Consider the following 14,562-nt stretch of genomic DNA (forward strand, 5'->3'; position numbering starts at 1 on the left):
CAACCAGGTGGTGATGCAACCCATCAGGATGCTTTTGATGGTGCAGCTGTGAAACCTTTTGAGGATCTGAGGACACATGCCAAATCTTTTCAGTCTCCTGAGGGGGAATAGGTTTTTATCGTGCCCTCTTCACAACTCTCTTGGTGTGTTTGGACCATTCTAGTTTGTTGGTGATGTGGACGCCAAGGAACTTGAAGCTCTCCACCTCTTCCACTACAGCCTAGTCGATGAGAATGGGGACATGCTCGGTCCCCCTTTTCCTGTAGTCCACAATAATCTCCTTTGTCTTGATCACGTTGAGGGAGAGGTTCTTGTCCTGGCACCACACGGCCAGGTCTCTGACCTTCTCCCTATAGGCTGTCTCATTGTTGTCGATTGTTGTTGTGTTATCGGCAAACTTAATGATGGGGTTAAAGTCGTGCCTGGCCATGCAGTCATGAGTGAACAGGAGGTGCAGGAAAGGATTGAGCATGAACCCTGAGGGACCCCCGTGTTGAGGATCAGCGTGGCGGATGTGTTGTTACCAACCCTTACCACCTGGGGGCAGACCGTCAGGAAGTCCAGGATCCAGTTGCAGAGGGAGGTGTTTAGTCCCAGGGTTCTTAGCTTATTGATGTGCTTTGAGGGCACTATGGTGTTGAATGCTGAGCTGTAGTCAATGAACAGCATTCTCACATAGGTGTCCCTTTTGTCAAGGTGGGATAGGAAAGTGTGGAGTGCAGTAGAGATTACATCATCTGTGGATCTGTTGGGGCGGTATGCAAAATTGGAGTGGGTCTTGGGTTTTTGGGATAATGGTGTTGATGTGAGCCATGACTAGCCGTTCAAAGCACTTTATGGCTACAGACGTGAGTGCTACGGGTCGGTAGACATTTAGGTACGCTACCTTAGTGTTCATGGGCACAGGGACTATGGTGGTCTGCTTAAAACATGTTGGTATTGCAGACTCGGACAGGGAGAGGTTGAAAATGTCAGTGAAGACACTTGCCAGTTGGTCAGCACATACTCTGAGTAGACGTCCTGGTAATTCGTCTGGCCCTGCGGCCTTGTGAATGCTGATCTGTTTAAAGGTCTTACTCACATCGGCTGCAGAGAGAGTGATCACGCAGTCTTCCGGAACAGCTGGTGCTCTCATGCATGTTTCAGTGTTATTAGTCTCGAAGCGAGCATAGAAGCCAATGACTGATGTGGTGTACTCCTCAATTCCATCTGTAGAATCCTGGAACCTGTGGCATCTGCTTCATCTGACCACTTTTTTATTGATCCAGTCACTAGTGCTCCGTGCTTTAATTTTTGCCGCTGTTCCGTCCTGTCGAGACAGTAGCAGCAACATTATGTACAAAAAATATGTTACAAACAACGCAAAGAAACGAACAAAGAACTGTGGTCAGTTTGTATTATTTGTAAATGAAATGTAAGTGTTGTGGCTGGTGAGGTTCTACTTGGGGAGAGTGAGTCCACCTAGAGACCGAAGTGAGATGAGTTGAGGCACCACAAGTGTTTACTAATGTCCTTTAATTGTGAAATGGGCGATCAGGCATAAGGTCCTGCAGCAGCACTTTCAATAAGCAGGAACAAAAAATATCATTATAAATGAAGAGTCGATGTCACACAAACAACTTTACATTTACATTTAAGTCATTTAGCAGACGCTCTTATCCAGAGCGACTTACAAATTGGTGCATTCACCTTTGAATAGCTTACGTATTGTGCATTTATAGAAGTCAACAACAATCAGATGAAACAGTGTTATTTAGCTTATAAAATGTTATAACACTTGAATGAACATTGACTTACTCTTAAAACGAATAGGCCTTTTATCCTTAAGCTATGCCTTATCACTGTCGAACTGTCAGAATCCTAAATGTACAATCAGATAAAACAAATTATTGATTATTTATAACTTTCTTTATAACAAGGAATATAACCCCCGGAGTAGTGAGCAGGATGACAGACCCTATTAACCTTTTTGCGGTCCGTATCATTGTTCTAGGAGGCTACACCAGATGTACCAAACAGGCCTTATCATTGTTCTAGGAGGCTACACCAGATGTACCAAACAGGCCTTATCATTGTTCTAGGAGGCTACACCAGATGTACCAAACAGGCTTTATCATTGTTCTAGGAGGCTACACCAGATGTACCAAACAGGCCTTATCATTGTTCTAGGAGGCTACACCAGATGTACCAAACAGGCCTTATCATTGTTCTAGGAGGCTACACCAGATGTACCAAACAGGCCTTATCATTGTTCTAGGAGGCTACACCAGATGTACCAAACAGGCCTTATCATTGTTCTAAGAGGCTACACCAGATGTACCAAACAGGCCTTATCATTGTTCTAAGAGGCTACACCAGATGTACCAAACAGGCCTTATCATTGTTCTAGGAGGCTACACCAGATGTACCAAACAGGCTTTATCATTGTTCTAGGAGGCTACACCAGATGTACCAAACAGGCCTTATCATTGTTCTAGGAGGCTACACCAGATGTACCAAACAGGCCTTATCATTGTTCTAGGAGGCTACACCAGATGTACCAAACAGGCCTTATCATTGTTCTAGGAGTCTACACCAGATGTACCAAACAGGCCTTATCATTGTTCTAGGAGGCTACACCAGATGTACCAAACAGGCCTTATCATTGTTCTAGGAGGCTACACCAGATGTACCAAACAGGCCTTATCATTGTTCTAGGAGGCTACACCAGATGTACCAAACAGGCCTTATCATTGTTCTAGGAGGCTACACCAGATGTACCAAACATGTCTGTTAACGTGTCTGTTTTGAACTTTAGACAACCACCGGTGGTTCACCCCTAAGATTTCTGGAACGGTTCCGGGGGCGAGGGATGGCCACTCTGCCTGCATCCTGGGGAAGGCCATGTACATCTTTGGAGGATACGAGCAGCTGGTGAGTCCTGACCTCTAACCCTGACCCCTTTGTCCTGCTGAAGGCCATGTCCTTCTTTGGAGGGTACGAGCAGCTGGTGAGTCCTGACCTCTAACCCTGACCCCTTTGTCCTGCTGAAGGCCATGTCCTTCTTTGGAGGGTACGAGCAGCTGGTATTAGTGCTGAGCAATTAACCAACATTTTGGTTATTTTTCCTTTTTTAAACAACTAATTGATCCATGTCAGTTCAATTATTTGAATTCCATTTCAGATCAAGCCTGAACTGTGCAATGTTGTAGTTTTATATAATATTCTGCAAACTGTAGTTTAGCGCAGAAAACGTAGGAATGAACTACAATGACCATGATCCATTGCGCGGCCGCTTAACTTCTTTCGGATCTTTGGGACGCTAGCGTCCCACCACGACAACATCCGGTGAAATTGCATTGCGCAAAATTCAAAAAACGAAAGTAGTAATATTAAACATTCATAAAAATTCAAGTGTTATACAAATCAAATCAAATCAAATGTATTTATATAGCCCTTCGTACATCAGCTGATATCTCAAAGTGCTGTACAGAAACCCAGCCTACAACCCCAAACAGCAAGCAATGCAGGTGTAAAAGCACGGTGGCTAGGAAAAACTCCCTAGAAAGGCCAAAACCTAGGAAGAAACCTAGAGAGGAACCAGGCTATGTGGGGTGGCCAGTCCTCTTCTGGCTGTGCCGGGTAGAGATTATAACAGAACATGACCAAGATGTTCAAATGTTCATAAATGACCAGCATGGTCGAATAATAATAAGGCAGAACAGTTGAAACTGGAGCAGCAGCACAGTTTTTATACACCATTCTTTAGCTTAGAATCTTGGTAATCGAACCGCTTTGTCCGATTTACAATAGGCTTTACGGCGAAAGCATAGCATTTGATTGTCTGAGGACAGCGCCTCACCCACTTCCCACATTAACATGAATTCATAATAATATATCAACCGAGTGTGTAGCTTTTTCAATAGTACCGGGAGGAACAATGGCCGCTTTACTCTATAGCGCAAAACTCACTCTGAGAGACCCCACCTATCCACTTACGCAATGTGATCTTTCACGCTCATTTTGCAAAATAAAAGCCTAAAACTATGTCTAAAGACTGTTGACACCTTAGGGAAGCCATAGAAAAAGGAATCTGGTTGATATCCCTTTAAATGGAGGATAGGCATGCAGAGAGGTTTCAAAATAAGAGGCACTTCCTGATTGGATTTTCCTCAGGCTTTCGCCTGCAATATCAGTTCTGTTATACTCACAGACAATATTTTTTTTTACAGTTTTGGAAACTTTAGAGTGTTTTCTATCCTAATCTGACAATTATATTTATATTATAGTTTCTGGGGCTGAGAAATAGGCTGTTTCAAATGGGCCAAAAATGAAAATACTGCCCATCTACACACAAAAGGTTAATAACCAACCACAAACATTTTCAACCAAGCAGAGGCATAACGAATGTCAGAAATAGCTGTAAAATGCCTCCCGGGTGGCGCAGTGGTTAAGGGGCGCTGTACTGCAGCGCCAGCTGTGCCATCAGAGACTCTGGGTTCGCGCCCAGGCTGTGTTGTAACCAGGCGCAAGGGCTTGGACGGTAGGGATGTCCTTGTCTCATCGCGCACCAGCGACTCCTGTGGCAGTGCGCGCTAACCAAGGTTGCCAGCTGCACGGTGTTTCCTCAGACACATTGGTGCGGCTGGCTTCTGGGTTGGATGCGCGCTGTGTTAAGAAGCAGTGCGGCTTGGTTGGGTTGTGTATCGGAGGACGCATGACTTTCAACCTTCGTCTCTCCCGAGCCCGTACGGGAGTTGTAGCGATGAGACAAGATAGTAGCTACTAAAACAATTGGACACCACGAAATTGTGGAGAAAAAGGGGTAAAATTCAATAAAAAAATTAAATAAAATACCTTACCTTTGACGACCTTCATCTTTGTGCAATCCAATAGGTCCCAGTTAAACAATGATGTCGTTTTGTTCGATAAAGTCTTTCTTTATATCCCATAAATGTCCGTGTGTCAATCCACCGGTTCCAACTCGCCTACAAAGGAATCTAAAAAAGTTACCTGTAATCTTCGTCCAAACAATTCAAACAACGTTTCTAATCCAACCTCAGGTACCCTAATATGTAAATAATTGATACAATTTAAGACGGAATAAACTGTGTTCAATACCGGAGAAAAATAACGAGGAGCACAAGGAACTCATTCACACCCACAAAAGACTAAAGTCCTTGTGAGGGATACTTTGAAAGAATACGAATACTTCTTAATTTTTCAAAAATCAAGCATGAAACAATTTCTAAAGACTCTTGACATCTACTGGAAGCCATAGGAACTGCAATCTGGGTCCTAATTATTAGTCTTTCCCATAGAAAAGCATTGAAAAGTCCAATGACTTAAAAAAAATTATTCCTGGATGGATTGTCCTCGGGGTTTTGCCTGCCAAATCATTTCTGTTATATGCACAGACATTATTTTAACAGTTTTAGAAACTTTAGAGTGTTTTCTATCCAATACTAACAGGCAGTAACAGGCAGTTTACTTTGGGCACCTGAGTAACAGGCAGTTTACTTTGGGCACCTCAGTCATCCAAACTTCCGAATACTGCCCCTTAGCCTTAAAAGGTTTAACATCTCCAGTCTGTGCGGAGCAATAATTATGCCCCGTTTACATCGTGATGTAACTGAACGGACAACTGTAGTTTTTGTGACGCCAGATGGAGGAGAACATGTCTCTAGTGAGAGATCGCAACATTTTGGGAGATCGCAAAATATGATATTTTTATTCAAGACATATAAGTATATTGTTTCAGGTTATAAAACATGTTTTCTTTAGTTACTTTTTCCTCAACTTGTTTCTCTAACTTTATAGCAAGTCAAGTTAGCTTGTACTGCAGAGCAGCTAGCTAGCTAAAAGCTAGGCTAGTTTGACGATACCATTGTAGCTAGCTAAAATCTAGGCTAGGTTGAAAGTACCATTGTAGCTAGCTAAAATCTAGGCTAGGTTGAAGATACCATTGTAGCTAGCTAAAATCTAGGCTAGGTTGAAGATACCATTGTAGCTAGCTAAAATCTAGGCTAGGTTGAAGATACCATTGTAGCTAGCTAAAATCTAGGCTAGGTTGAAGATACCATTGTAGCTAGCTAAAATCTAGGCTAGGTTGAAGATACCATTGTAGCTAGCTAAAATCTAGGCTAGGTTGAAGATACCATTGTAGCTAGCTAAAATCTAGGCTAGGTTGAAGATACCATTGTAGCTAGCTAAAATCTAGGCTAGGTTGAAGATACCATTGTAGCTAGCTAAAATCTAGGCTAGGTTGAAGATACCATTGTAGCTAGCTAAAATCTAGACTGGGTTGAAGATACCATTGTAGCTAGTGACCTCCACCTAATAAATATCATACAAACCACATCAGAATCAACTTAAACAGCAGGCAACAGTCATATCATATAATTGGCCTAACAGCCAATGTGTATTTTTAAACATTACTATTAAAATAGTCCTCACTTATAGGAATTGGTAATTGTTTCAAAGTTGCTAGCTATTCCATAAAGCCATCATCGAAAACCAAATGTTCATATCCTCAGTTTCGGTAACTTTTTATTCTTTGACGGACTCGGGCTGGACTGAAGACGACGCAAAATTGAACATTGCAGTGTCCATCTCCCAACTGCACGGTGCTGTTGCGTTTTCACTCCATTGTGGAGTTCTCAATTTAAATGCATTCAGCGTAACGTAACTGAGTGCATATTGGAAATGTGAACGAGGCTCGAAGCCTCTGTTTTCGGTGATAGCTTTATGGGATAGCTAGCAACTTTTAAACCATTACCCATTCCCATGAGTGAGTTTGAATCATGATGTTAAACAATACACATTGACTGTTAAGCCAGTCAAATGATATGCCTCCTGTTTAAGTTTATTGTGATGTTAATGAAGTTTGTTTATAATAATCATTAGGTGGAGGTCGCTAGCCACAATCTATCTTCAACCTAGCATAGCTTTTAGCCAGCTAGCTGCTCTGCATTGCAGGTTAGCTTGACTTGCTATAAAGTTAGAGGAACAAGTTGAGGAAAAAGTAACAAAACATGTTTCATCACCTGAAGCAATATATTTATATGTCTTGAATGAAAATGTCATATTTTGTGATCTCAGACGAGAGACAGGCTCTCCTCCATCTTGTGCTGCAGACACTCCAGTTGTGGGGCAAGACTGTGAAGATGACAAACGGCAATGTAAACAGACTGGACATGTTTAAGCGGGAGGCAATGGATCATGGTCATTGTAGTTAATTACCTCGTTTTCTGCGCTAAACTACAGGATGTAGAATATTGATATTTTGGAAACTACAACTCCCTACTACATCGCACAGTTCAGGCTTGAGCTGATTTTTCTCTCCAGAAACTGCACATCGAGCTCACAGGAAAAAAAAGAAAAAAAACAACGAAATGGAATTCAAATAATTGAACTGATGTCGGTCAGTAAGTTATTTTAAAACTGAAAAATAACCAACATTTCGGTTAATCGCTCAGCACTAATACATCACAATGTAGACGGGGTATGAGAGAAGTGCGAACGCGCGATTGAGAAAGATAGAAAGCAGTTGATCTTGATACTTTATGACGTCTTATTTACGCTGAAGAACTACTAAAATAGAGATTTTGTCAGACAGCAGCAGCTGACTTGGAAGGCAATAATAAAGTCATCAAATAAAACAAATATTTGATTAAAGTGATGTGAATAACTGATGGTTAATAAGTGATCAGCAGTCAGAGCCCTCCATCTCTCTACCTGGGCAGCAGTCAGCAGTCAGAGCCCTCCATCTCTCTACCTGGGCAGCAGTCAGCAGTCAGAGCCCTCCATCTCTCTACCTGGGCAGCAGTCAGCAGTCAGAGCCCTCCATCTCTCTACCTGGGCAGCAGTCAGCAGTCAGAGCCCTCCATCTCTCTACCTGGGCAGCAGTCAGCAGTCAGAGCCCTCCATCTCTCTACCTGGGCAGCAGTCAGCAGTCAGAGCCCTCCATCTCTCTACCTGGGCAGCAGTCAGCAGTCAGAGCCCTCCATCTCTCTACCTGGGCAGCAGTCAGCAGTCAGAGCCCTCCATCTCTCTACCTGGGCAGCAGTCAGCAGTCAGAGCCCTCCATCTCTCTACCTGGGCAGCAGTCAGCAGTCAGAGCCCTCCATCTCTCTACCTGGGCAGCAGTCAGCAGTCAGAGCCCTCCATCTCTCTACCTGGGCAGCAGTCAGCAGTCAGAGCCCTCCATCTCTCTACCTGGGCAGCAGTCAGCAGTCAGAGCCCTCCATCTCTCTACCTGGGCAGCAGTCAGCAGTCAGAGCCCTCCATCTCTCTACCTGGGCAGCAGTCAGCAGTCAGAGCCCTCCATCTCTCTACCTGGGCAGCAGTCAGCAGTCAGAGCCCTCCATCTCTCTACCTGGGCAGCAGTCAGCAGTCAGAGCCCTCCATCTCTCTACCTGGGCAGCAGTCAGCAGTCAGAGCCCTCCATCTCTCTACCTGGGCAGCAGTCAGCAGTCAGAGCCCTCCATCTCTCTACCTGGGCAGCAGTCAGCAGTCAGAGCCCTCCATCTCTCTACCTGGGCAGCAGTCAGCAGTCAGAGCCCTCCATCTCTCTACCTGGGCAGCAGTCAGCAGTCAGAGCCCTCCATCTCTCTACCTGGGCAGCAGTCAGCAGTCAGAGCCCTCCATCTCTCTACCTGGGCAGCAGTCAGCAGTCAGAGCCCTCCATCTCTCTACCTGGGCAGCAGTCAGCAGTCAGAGCCCTCCATCTCTCTACCTGGGCAGCAGTCAGCAGTCAGAGCCCTCCATCTCTCTACCTGGGCAGCAGTCAGCAGTCAGAGCCCTCCATCTCTCTACCTGGGCAGCAGTCAGCAGTCAGAGCCCTCCATCTCTCTACCTGGGCAGCAGTCAGCAGTCAGAGCCCTCCATCTCTCTACCTGGGCAGCAGTCAGCAGTCAGAGCCCTCCATCTCTCTACCTGGGCAGCAGTCAGCAGTCAGAGCCCTCCATCTCTCTACCTGGGCAGCAGTCAGCAGTCAGAGCCCTCCATCTCTCTACCTGGGCAGCAGTCAGCAGTCAGAGCCCTCCATCTCTCTACCTGGGCAGCAGTCAGCAGTCAGAGCCCTCCATCTCTCTACCTGGGCAGCAGTCAGCAGTCAGAGCCCTCCATCTCTCTACCTGGGCAGCAGTCAGCAGTCAGAGCCCTCCATCTCTCTACCTGGGCAGCAGTCAGCAGTCAGAGCCCTCCATCTCTCTACCTGGGCAGCAGTCAGCAGTCAGAGCCCTCCATCTCTCTACCTGGGCAGCAGTCAGCAGTCAGAGCCCTCCATCTCTCTACCTGGGCAGCAGTCAGCAGTCAGAGCCCTCCATCTCTCTACCTGGGCAGCAGTCAGCAGTCAGAGCCCTCCATCTCTCTACCTGGGCAGCAGTCAGCAGTCAGAGCCCTCCATCTCTCTACCTGGGCAGCAGTCAGCAGTCAGAGCCCTCCATCTCTCTACCTGGGCAGCAGTCAGCAGTCAGAGCCCTCCATCTCTCTACCTGGGCAGCAGTCAGCAGTCAGAGCCCTCCATCTCTCTACCTGGGCAGCAGTCAGCAGTCAGAGCCCTCCATCTCTCTACCTGGGCAGCAGTCAGCAGTCAGAGCCCTCCATCTCTCTACCTGGGCAGCAGTCAGCAGTCAGAGCCCTCCATCTCTCTACCTGGGCAGCAGTCAGCAGTCAGAGCCCTCCATCTCTCTACCTGGGCAGCAGTCAGCAGTCAGAGCCCTCCATCTCTCTACCTGGGCAGCAGTCAGCAGTCAGAGCCCTCCATCTCTCTACCTGGGCAGCAGTCAGCAGTCAGAGCCCTCCATCTCTCTACCTGGGCAGCAGTCAGCAGTCAGAGCCCTCCATCTCTCTACCTGGGCAGCAGTCAGCAGTCAGAGCCCTCCATCTCTCTACCTGGGCAGCAGTCAGCAGTCATGGGCAGTCACTACCATCATGGGACTTGTATTAGTAGTTTTATTCTGTGTTACAGCATTCAACCCACAGTGCATTTAATGTCCATTTAAAAAACATTGAAACAGAAAACCTTCATAATTTTTCAATAATGGAACCGACCTCATCACTAATCGCTCACCAGTAGCTAGTACTAACTGAACCAGAGATGCCATATCTCTATTCTCTCTGCACAACATGGCAGTGAGTTACAAACAGAAGCTCTCTGTTTCCTCTGTGTGATGTTGCCATGACATCCTCTCTTCTGTTCCAGGCTGACTGCTTCTCCAATGACATCCACAAGCTGGACACCACAACCATGGCCTGGTCACTAATCAATACAAGGGTGAGTTACCTTACATTTGAGTCGTTTAGTAGTAGACACTCTTATCCAGAACGACTTACAGTGGGGATACATTCATGTACTTCTTCGTACTCGTCCCCCGTGGGAATTGAACCCACAGCCTTGGCTTTTCAAGCGTCATGCTCTACCAACAGATTTCAATTTTTGGGCATTTCTAGTCCAGTGCAGTGGTCTTATTGAGCAAATATAACAGCAGCCTTTCACCATCCGTTGGAAGACTAGAAGCACTAAAAGCCTGGGAGAGAAGATTATACACAGTACAAACCTTTAGGAACACCTTTAGCCAATAGAACAGCCTCAATTTGTCGGGGCATGGACTCAAGATGTCGAAAGCGTTCCACAGGGATGCTTAGTTTTTTAGGAAGGAGGTCAGAGATCTGGCAGTGTGATGCCAGGACAGAAACCTCTCTCTCAACGTGAGTAAGACAAAGGAGGAAAAGGAGGGACGAACACGCCCACATTCAGATCGATGGGGCTGTAGTGGAGCGGGTTGAGAGCTTCAAGTTCGTTGATGTCCACATCACCAACAAATTATCATGGTCTAACCACACCAAGAAAGTCGTGAAGAGGGCACGACAACACCTTTTCCCCCTCAGGAGACTGAAAAGATTTGGCACCATCGAGAGCAACCTGACCGGTTGCATCACCGCCTGGTATGGCAACTGCTCAGCATCCGACCGTAAGGCGTTAGAGGGTAGTGCGTATGGCCCATTGAATCCCTGGGGTGAAGCTTACTGCCAACCAGGACCTATATACTAGGCGGTGTCCATCTCTCTACCTGGGCAGAGCCCTCCATCTCTCTACCTGGGCAGAGCCCTCCATCTCTCTACCTGGGCAGAGACCTCCATCTCTCTACCTGGGCAGAGCCCTCCATCTCTCTACCTGGACAGAGCCCTCCATCTCTCTACCTGGGCAGAGCCCTCCATCTCTCTACCTGGGCAGAGCCCTCCATCTCTCTACCTGGGCAGAGCCATCCATCTCTCTACCTGGGCAGAGCCATCCATCTCTCTACCTGGGCAGAGCCCTCCATCTCTCTACCTGGTCATCTCTCTACCTGGGCAGAGCCCTCCATCTCTCTACCTGGGCAGAGCCCTCCATCTCTCTACCTGGTCAGAGCCCTCCATCTCTCTACCTGGTCAGAGCCCCCCATCTCTCTACCTGGGCAGAGCCCTCCATCTCTCTACCTGGGCAGAGCCATCCATCTCTCTACCTGGTCATCCCTCTACCTGGTCAGAGCCCTCCATCTCTCTACCTGGGCAGAGCCCTCCATCTCTCTACCTGGGCAGAGCCCTCCATCTCTCTACACTGGGCAGAGCCCTCCATCTCTCTACCTGGGCAGAGCCCTCCATCTCTCTACCTGGTCAGAGCCCTCCATCTCTCTACCTGGTCATCTCTCTACCTGGTCAGAGCCCTCCATCTCTCTACCTGGTCATCTCTCTACCTGGGCAGAGCCCTCAATCTCTCTACCTGGGCAGAGCCCTCCATCTCTCTACCTGGTCAGAGCCCTCCATCTCTCTACCTGGTCAGAGCCCTCCATCTCTCTACCTGGGCAGAGCCCTCCATCCCTCTACCTCGTCATCTCTCTACCTGGTCAGAGCCCTCCATCTCTCTACCTGGTCAGAGCCCTCCATCTCTCTACCTGGTCAGAGCCCTCCATCTCTCTACCTGGGCAGAGCCCTCCATCTCTCTACCTGGGCAGAGCCCTCCATCTCTCTACTTGGACAGAGCCCTCCATCTCTCTACCTGGACAGAGCCCTCCATCTCTCTACCTGGGCAGAGCCCTCCATCTCTCTACCTGGACAGAGCCCTCCATCTCTCTACCTGGTCTTCTCTCTACCTGGTCAGAGGCCTCCATCTCTCTACCTGGTCAGAGCCCTCCATCTCTCTACCTGGTCATCTCTCTACCTGGTCAGAGCCCTCCATCTCTCTACCTGGTCAGAGCCCTCCATCTCTCTACCTGGTCAGAGCCCTCCATCTCTCTACCTGGAAAGAGCCCTCCATCTCTCTACCTGGTCAGAGCCCTCCATCTCTCTACCTGGGCAGAGCCCTCCATCTCTCTACCTGGTCAGAGCCCTCCATCTCTCTACCTGGTCAGAGCCCTCCATCTCTCTACCTGGGCAGAGGCCTCCATCTCTCTACCTGGTCAGAGCCCTCCATCTCTCTACCTGGACAGAGCCCTCCATCTCTCTACCTGGACAGAGCCCTCCATCTCTCTACCTGGTCATCTCTCTACCTGGGCAGAGCCCTCCATCTCTCTACCTGGACAGAGCCCTCCATCTCTCTACCTGGTCATCTCTCTACCTGGGCAGAGCCCTCCATCTCTCTACCTGGGCAGAGCCCTCCATCTCTCTACCTGGTCATCTCTCTACCTGGTCAGAGCCCTCCATCTCTCTACCTGGGCAGAGCCCTCCATCTCTCTACCTGGTCATCTCTCTACCTGGGCAGAGCCCTCCATCTCTCTACCTGGTCAGAGCCCTCCATCTCTCTACCTGGGCAGAGCCCTCCATCTCTCTACCTGGACAGAGCCCTCCATCTCTCTACCTGGGCAGAGCCCTCCATCTCTCTACCTGGGCAGAGCACTCCATCTCTCTACCTGGGCAGAGCACTCCATCTCTCTACCTGGGCAGAGACCTCCATCTCTCTACCTGGTCATCTCTCTACCTGGGCAGAGCCCTCCATCTCTCTACCTGGTCATCTCTCTACCTGGGCAGAGCCCTCCATCTCTCTACCTGGTCAGAGCCCTCCATCTCTCTACCTGGACAGAGCCCTCCATTTCTCTACCTGGTCAGAGCCCTCCATCTCTCTACCTGGGCAGAGCCCTCCATCTCTCTACCTGGACAGAGCCCTCCATCTCTCTACCTGGGCAGAGCCCTCCATCTCTCTACCTGGACAGAGCCCTCCATCTCTCTACCTGGACAGAGCCCTCCATCTCTCTACCTGGACAGAGCCCTCCATCTCTCTACCTGGACAGAGCCCTCCATCTCTCTACCTGGGCAGAGCCCTCCATCTCTCTACCTGGTCAGAGCCCTCCATCTCTCTACCTGGGCAGAGCCCTCCATCTCTCTACCTGGTCATCTCTCTACCTGGGCAGAGCCCTCCATCACTCTACCTGGGCAGAGCCCTCCATCTCTCTACCTGGGCAGAGCCCTCCATCCCTCTACCTGGTCATCTCTCTGCCTGGGCAGAGCCCTCCATCTCTCTACCTGGTCATCTCTCTGCCTGGGCAGAGCCCTCCATCTCTCTACCTGGAAAGAGCCCTCCATCTCTCTACCTGGGCAGAGCCCTCCATCTCTCTACCTGGGCAGAGCCCTCCATCTCTCTACCTGGACAGAGCCCTCCATCTCTCTACCTGGGCAGAGCCCTCCATCTCTCTACCTGGGCAGAGCCCTCCATCTCTCTACCTGGGCAGAGCCCTCCATCTCTCTACCTGGGCAGAGCCCTCCATCTCTCTACCTGGTCATCTCTCTACCTGGGCAGAGCCCTCCATCTCTCTACCTGGTCATCTCTCTACCTGGTCAGAGCCCTCCATCTCTCTACCTGGACAGAGCCCTCCATCTCTCTACCTGGGCAGAGCCCTCCATCTCTCTACCTGGACAGAGCCCTCCATCTCTCTACCTGGGCAGAGCCCTCCATCTCTCTACCTGGTCATCTCTCTACCTGGGCAGAGCCCTCCATCTCTCTACCTGGTCAGAGCCCTCCATCTCTCTACCTGGTCAGAGCCCTCCATCTCTCTACCTGGTCATCTCTCTACCTGGGCAGAGCCCTCCATCTCTCTACCTGGGCAGAGCCCTCCATCTCTCTACCTGGTCAGAGCCCTCCATCTCTCTACCTGGGCAGAGCCCTCCATCTCTCTACCTGGTCAGAGCCCTCCATCTCTCTACCTGGGCAGAGCCCTCCATCTCTCTACCTGGACAGAGCCCTCCATCTCTCTACCTGGGCAGAGCCCTCCATCTCTCTACCTGGGCAGAGCCCTCCATCTCTACCTGGTCATCTCTCTACCTGGGCAGAGCCCTCCATCTCTCTACCTGGTCATCTCTCTACCTGGTCAGAGCCCTCCATCTCTCTACCTGGACAGAGCCCTCCATCTCTCTACCTGGGCAGAGCCCTCCATCTCTCTACCTGGTCATCTCTCTACCTGGGCAGAGCCCTCCATCTCTCTACCTGGTCATCTCTCTACCTGGGCAGAGCCCTCCATCTCTCTACCTGGACAGAGCCCTCCATCTCTCTACCTGGGCAGAGCCCTCCATCTCTCTACCTGGGCAGAGCCCTCCATCTCTCTACCTGGA

At 49.1% G+C, this 14,562-nt stretch overlaps 1 protein-coding gene across 1 annotated transcript in view; it reads left to right on the top strand.

Moving 5' to 3' along the window:
* Positions 1 to 14,562, top strand: part of LOC115126292 (kelch domain-containing protein 3-like) — a 160,944-nt gene that overhangs the window by 39,485 nt on the left and 106,897 nt on the right. Inside the window, exons 4-5 of the mRNA XM_065002725.1 lie at positions 2,798 to 2,913; positions 10,187 to 10,258. Of these exons, the coding sequence (XP_064858797.1) occupies positions 2,798 to 2,913; positions 10,187 to 10,258 (188 nt within the window). The remainder of the gene's footprint in view (positions 1 to 2,797; positions 2,914 to 10,186; positions 10,259 to 14,562) is intronic.

Source organism: Oncorhynchus nerka, linkage group LG16 (assembly GCF_034236695.1).
Source record: "Oncorhynchus nerka isolate Pitt River linkage group LG16, Oner_Uvic_2.0, whole genome shotgun sequence".
Classification (NCBI taxonomy): domain Eukaryota; kingdom Metazoa; phylum Chordata; class Actinopteri; order Salmoniformes; family Salmonidae; genus Oncorhynchus; species Oncorhynchus nerka.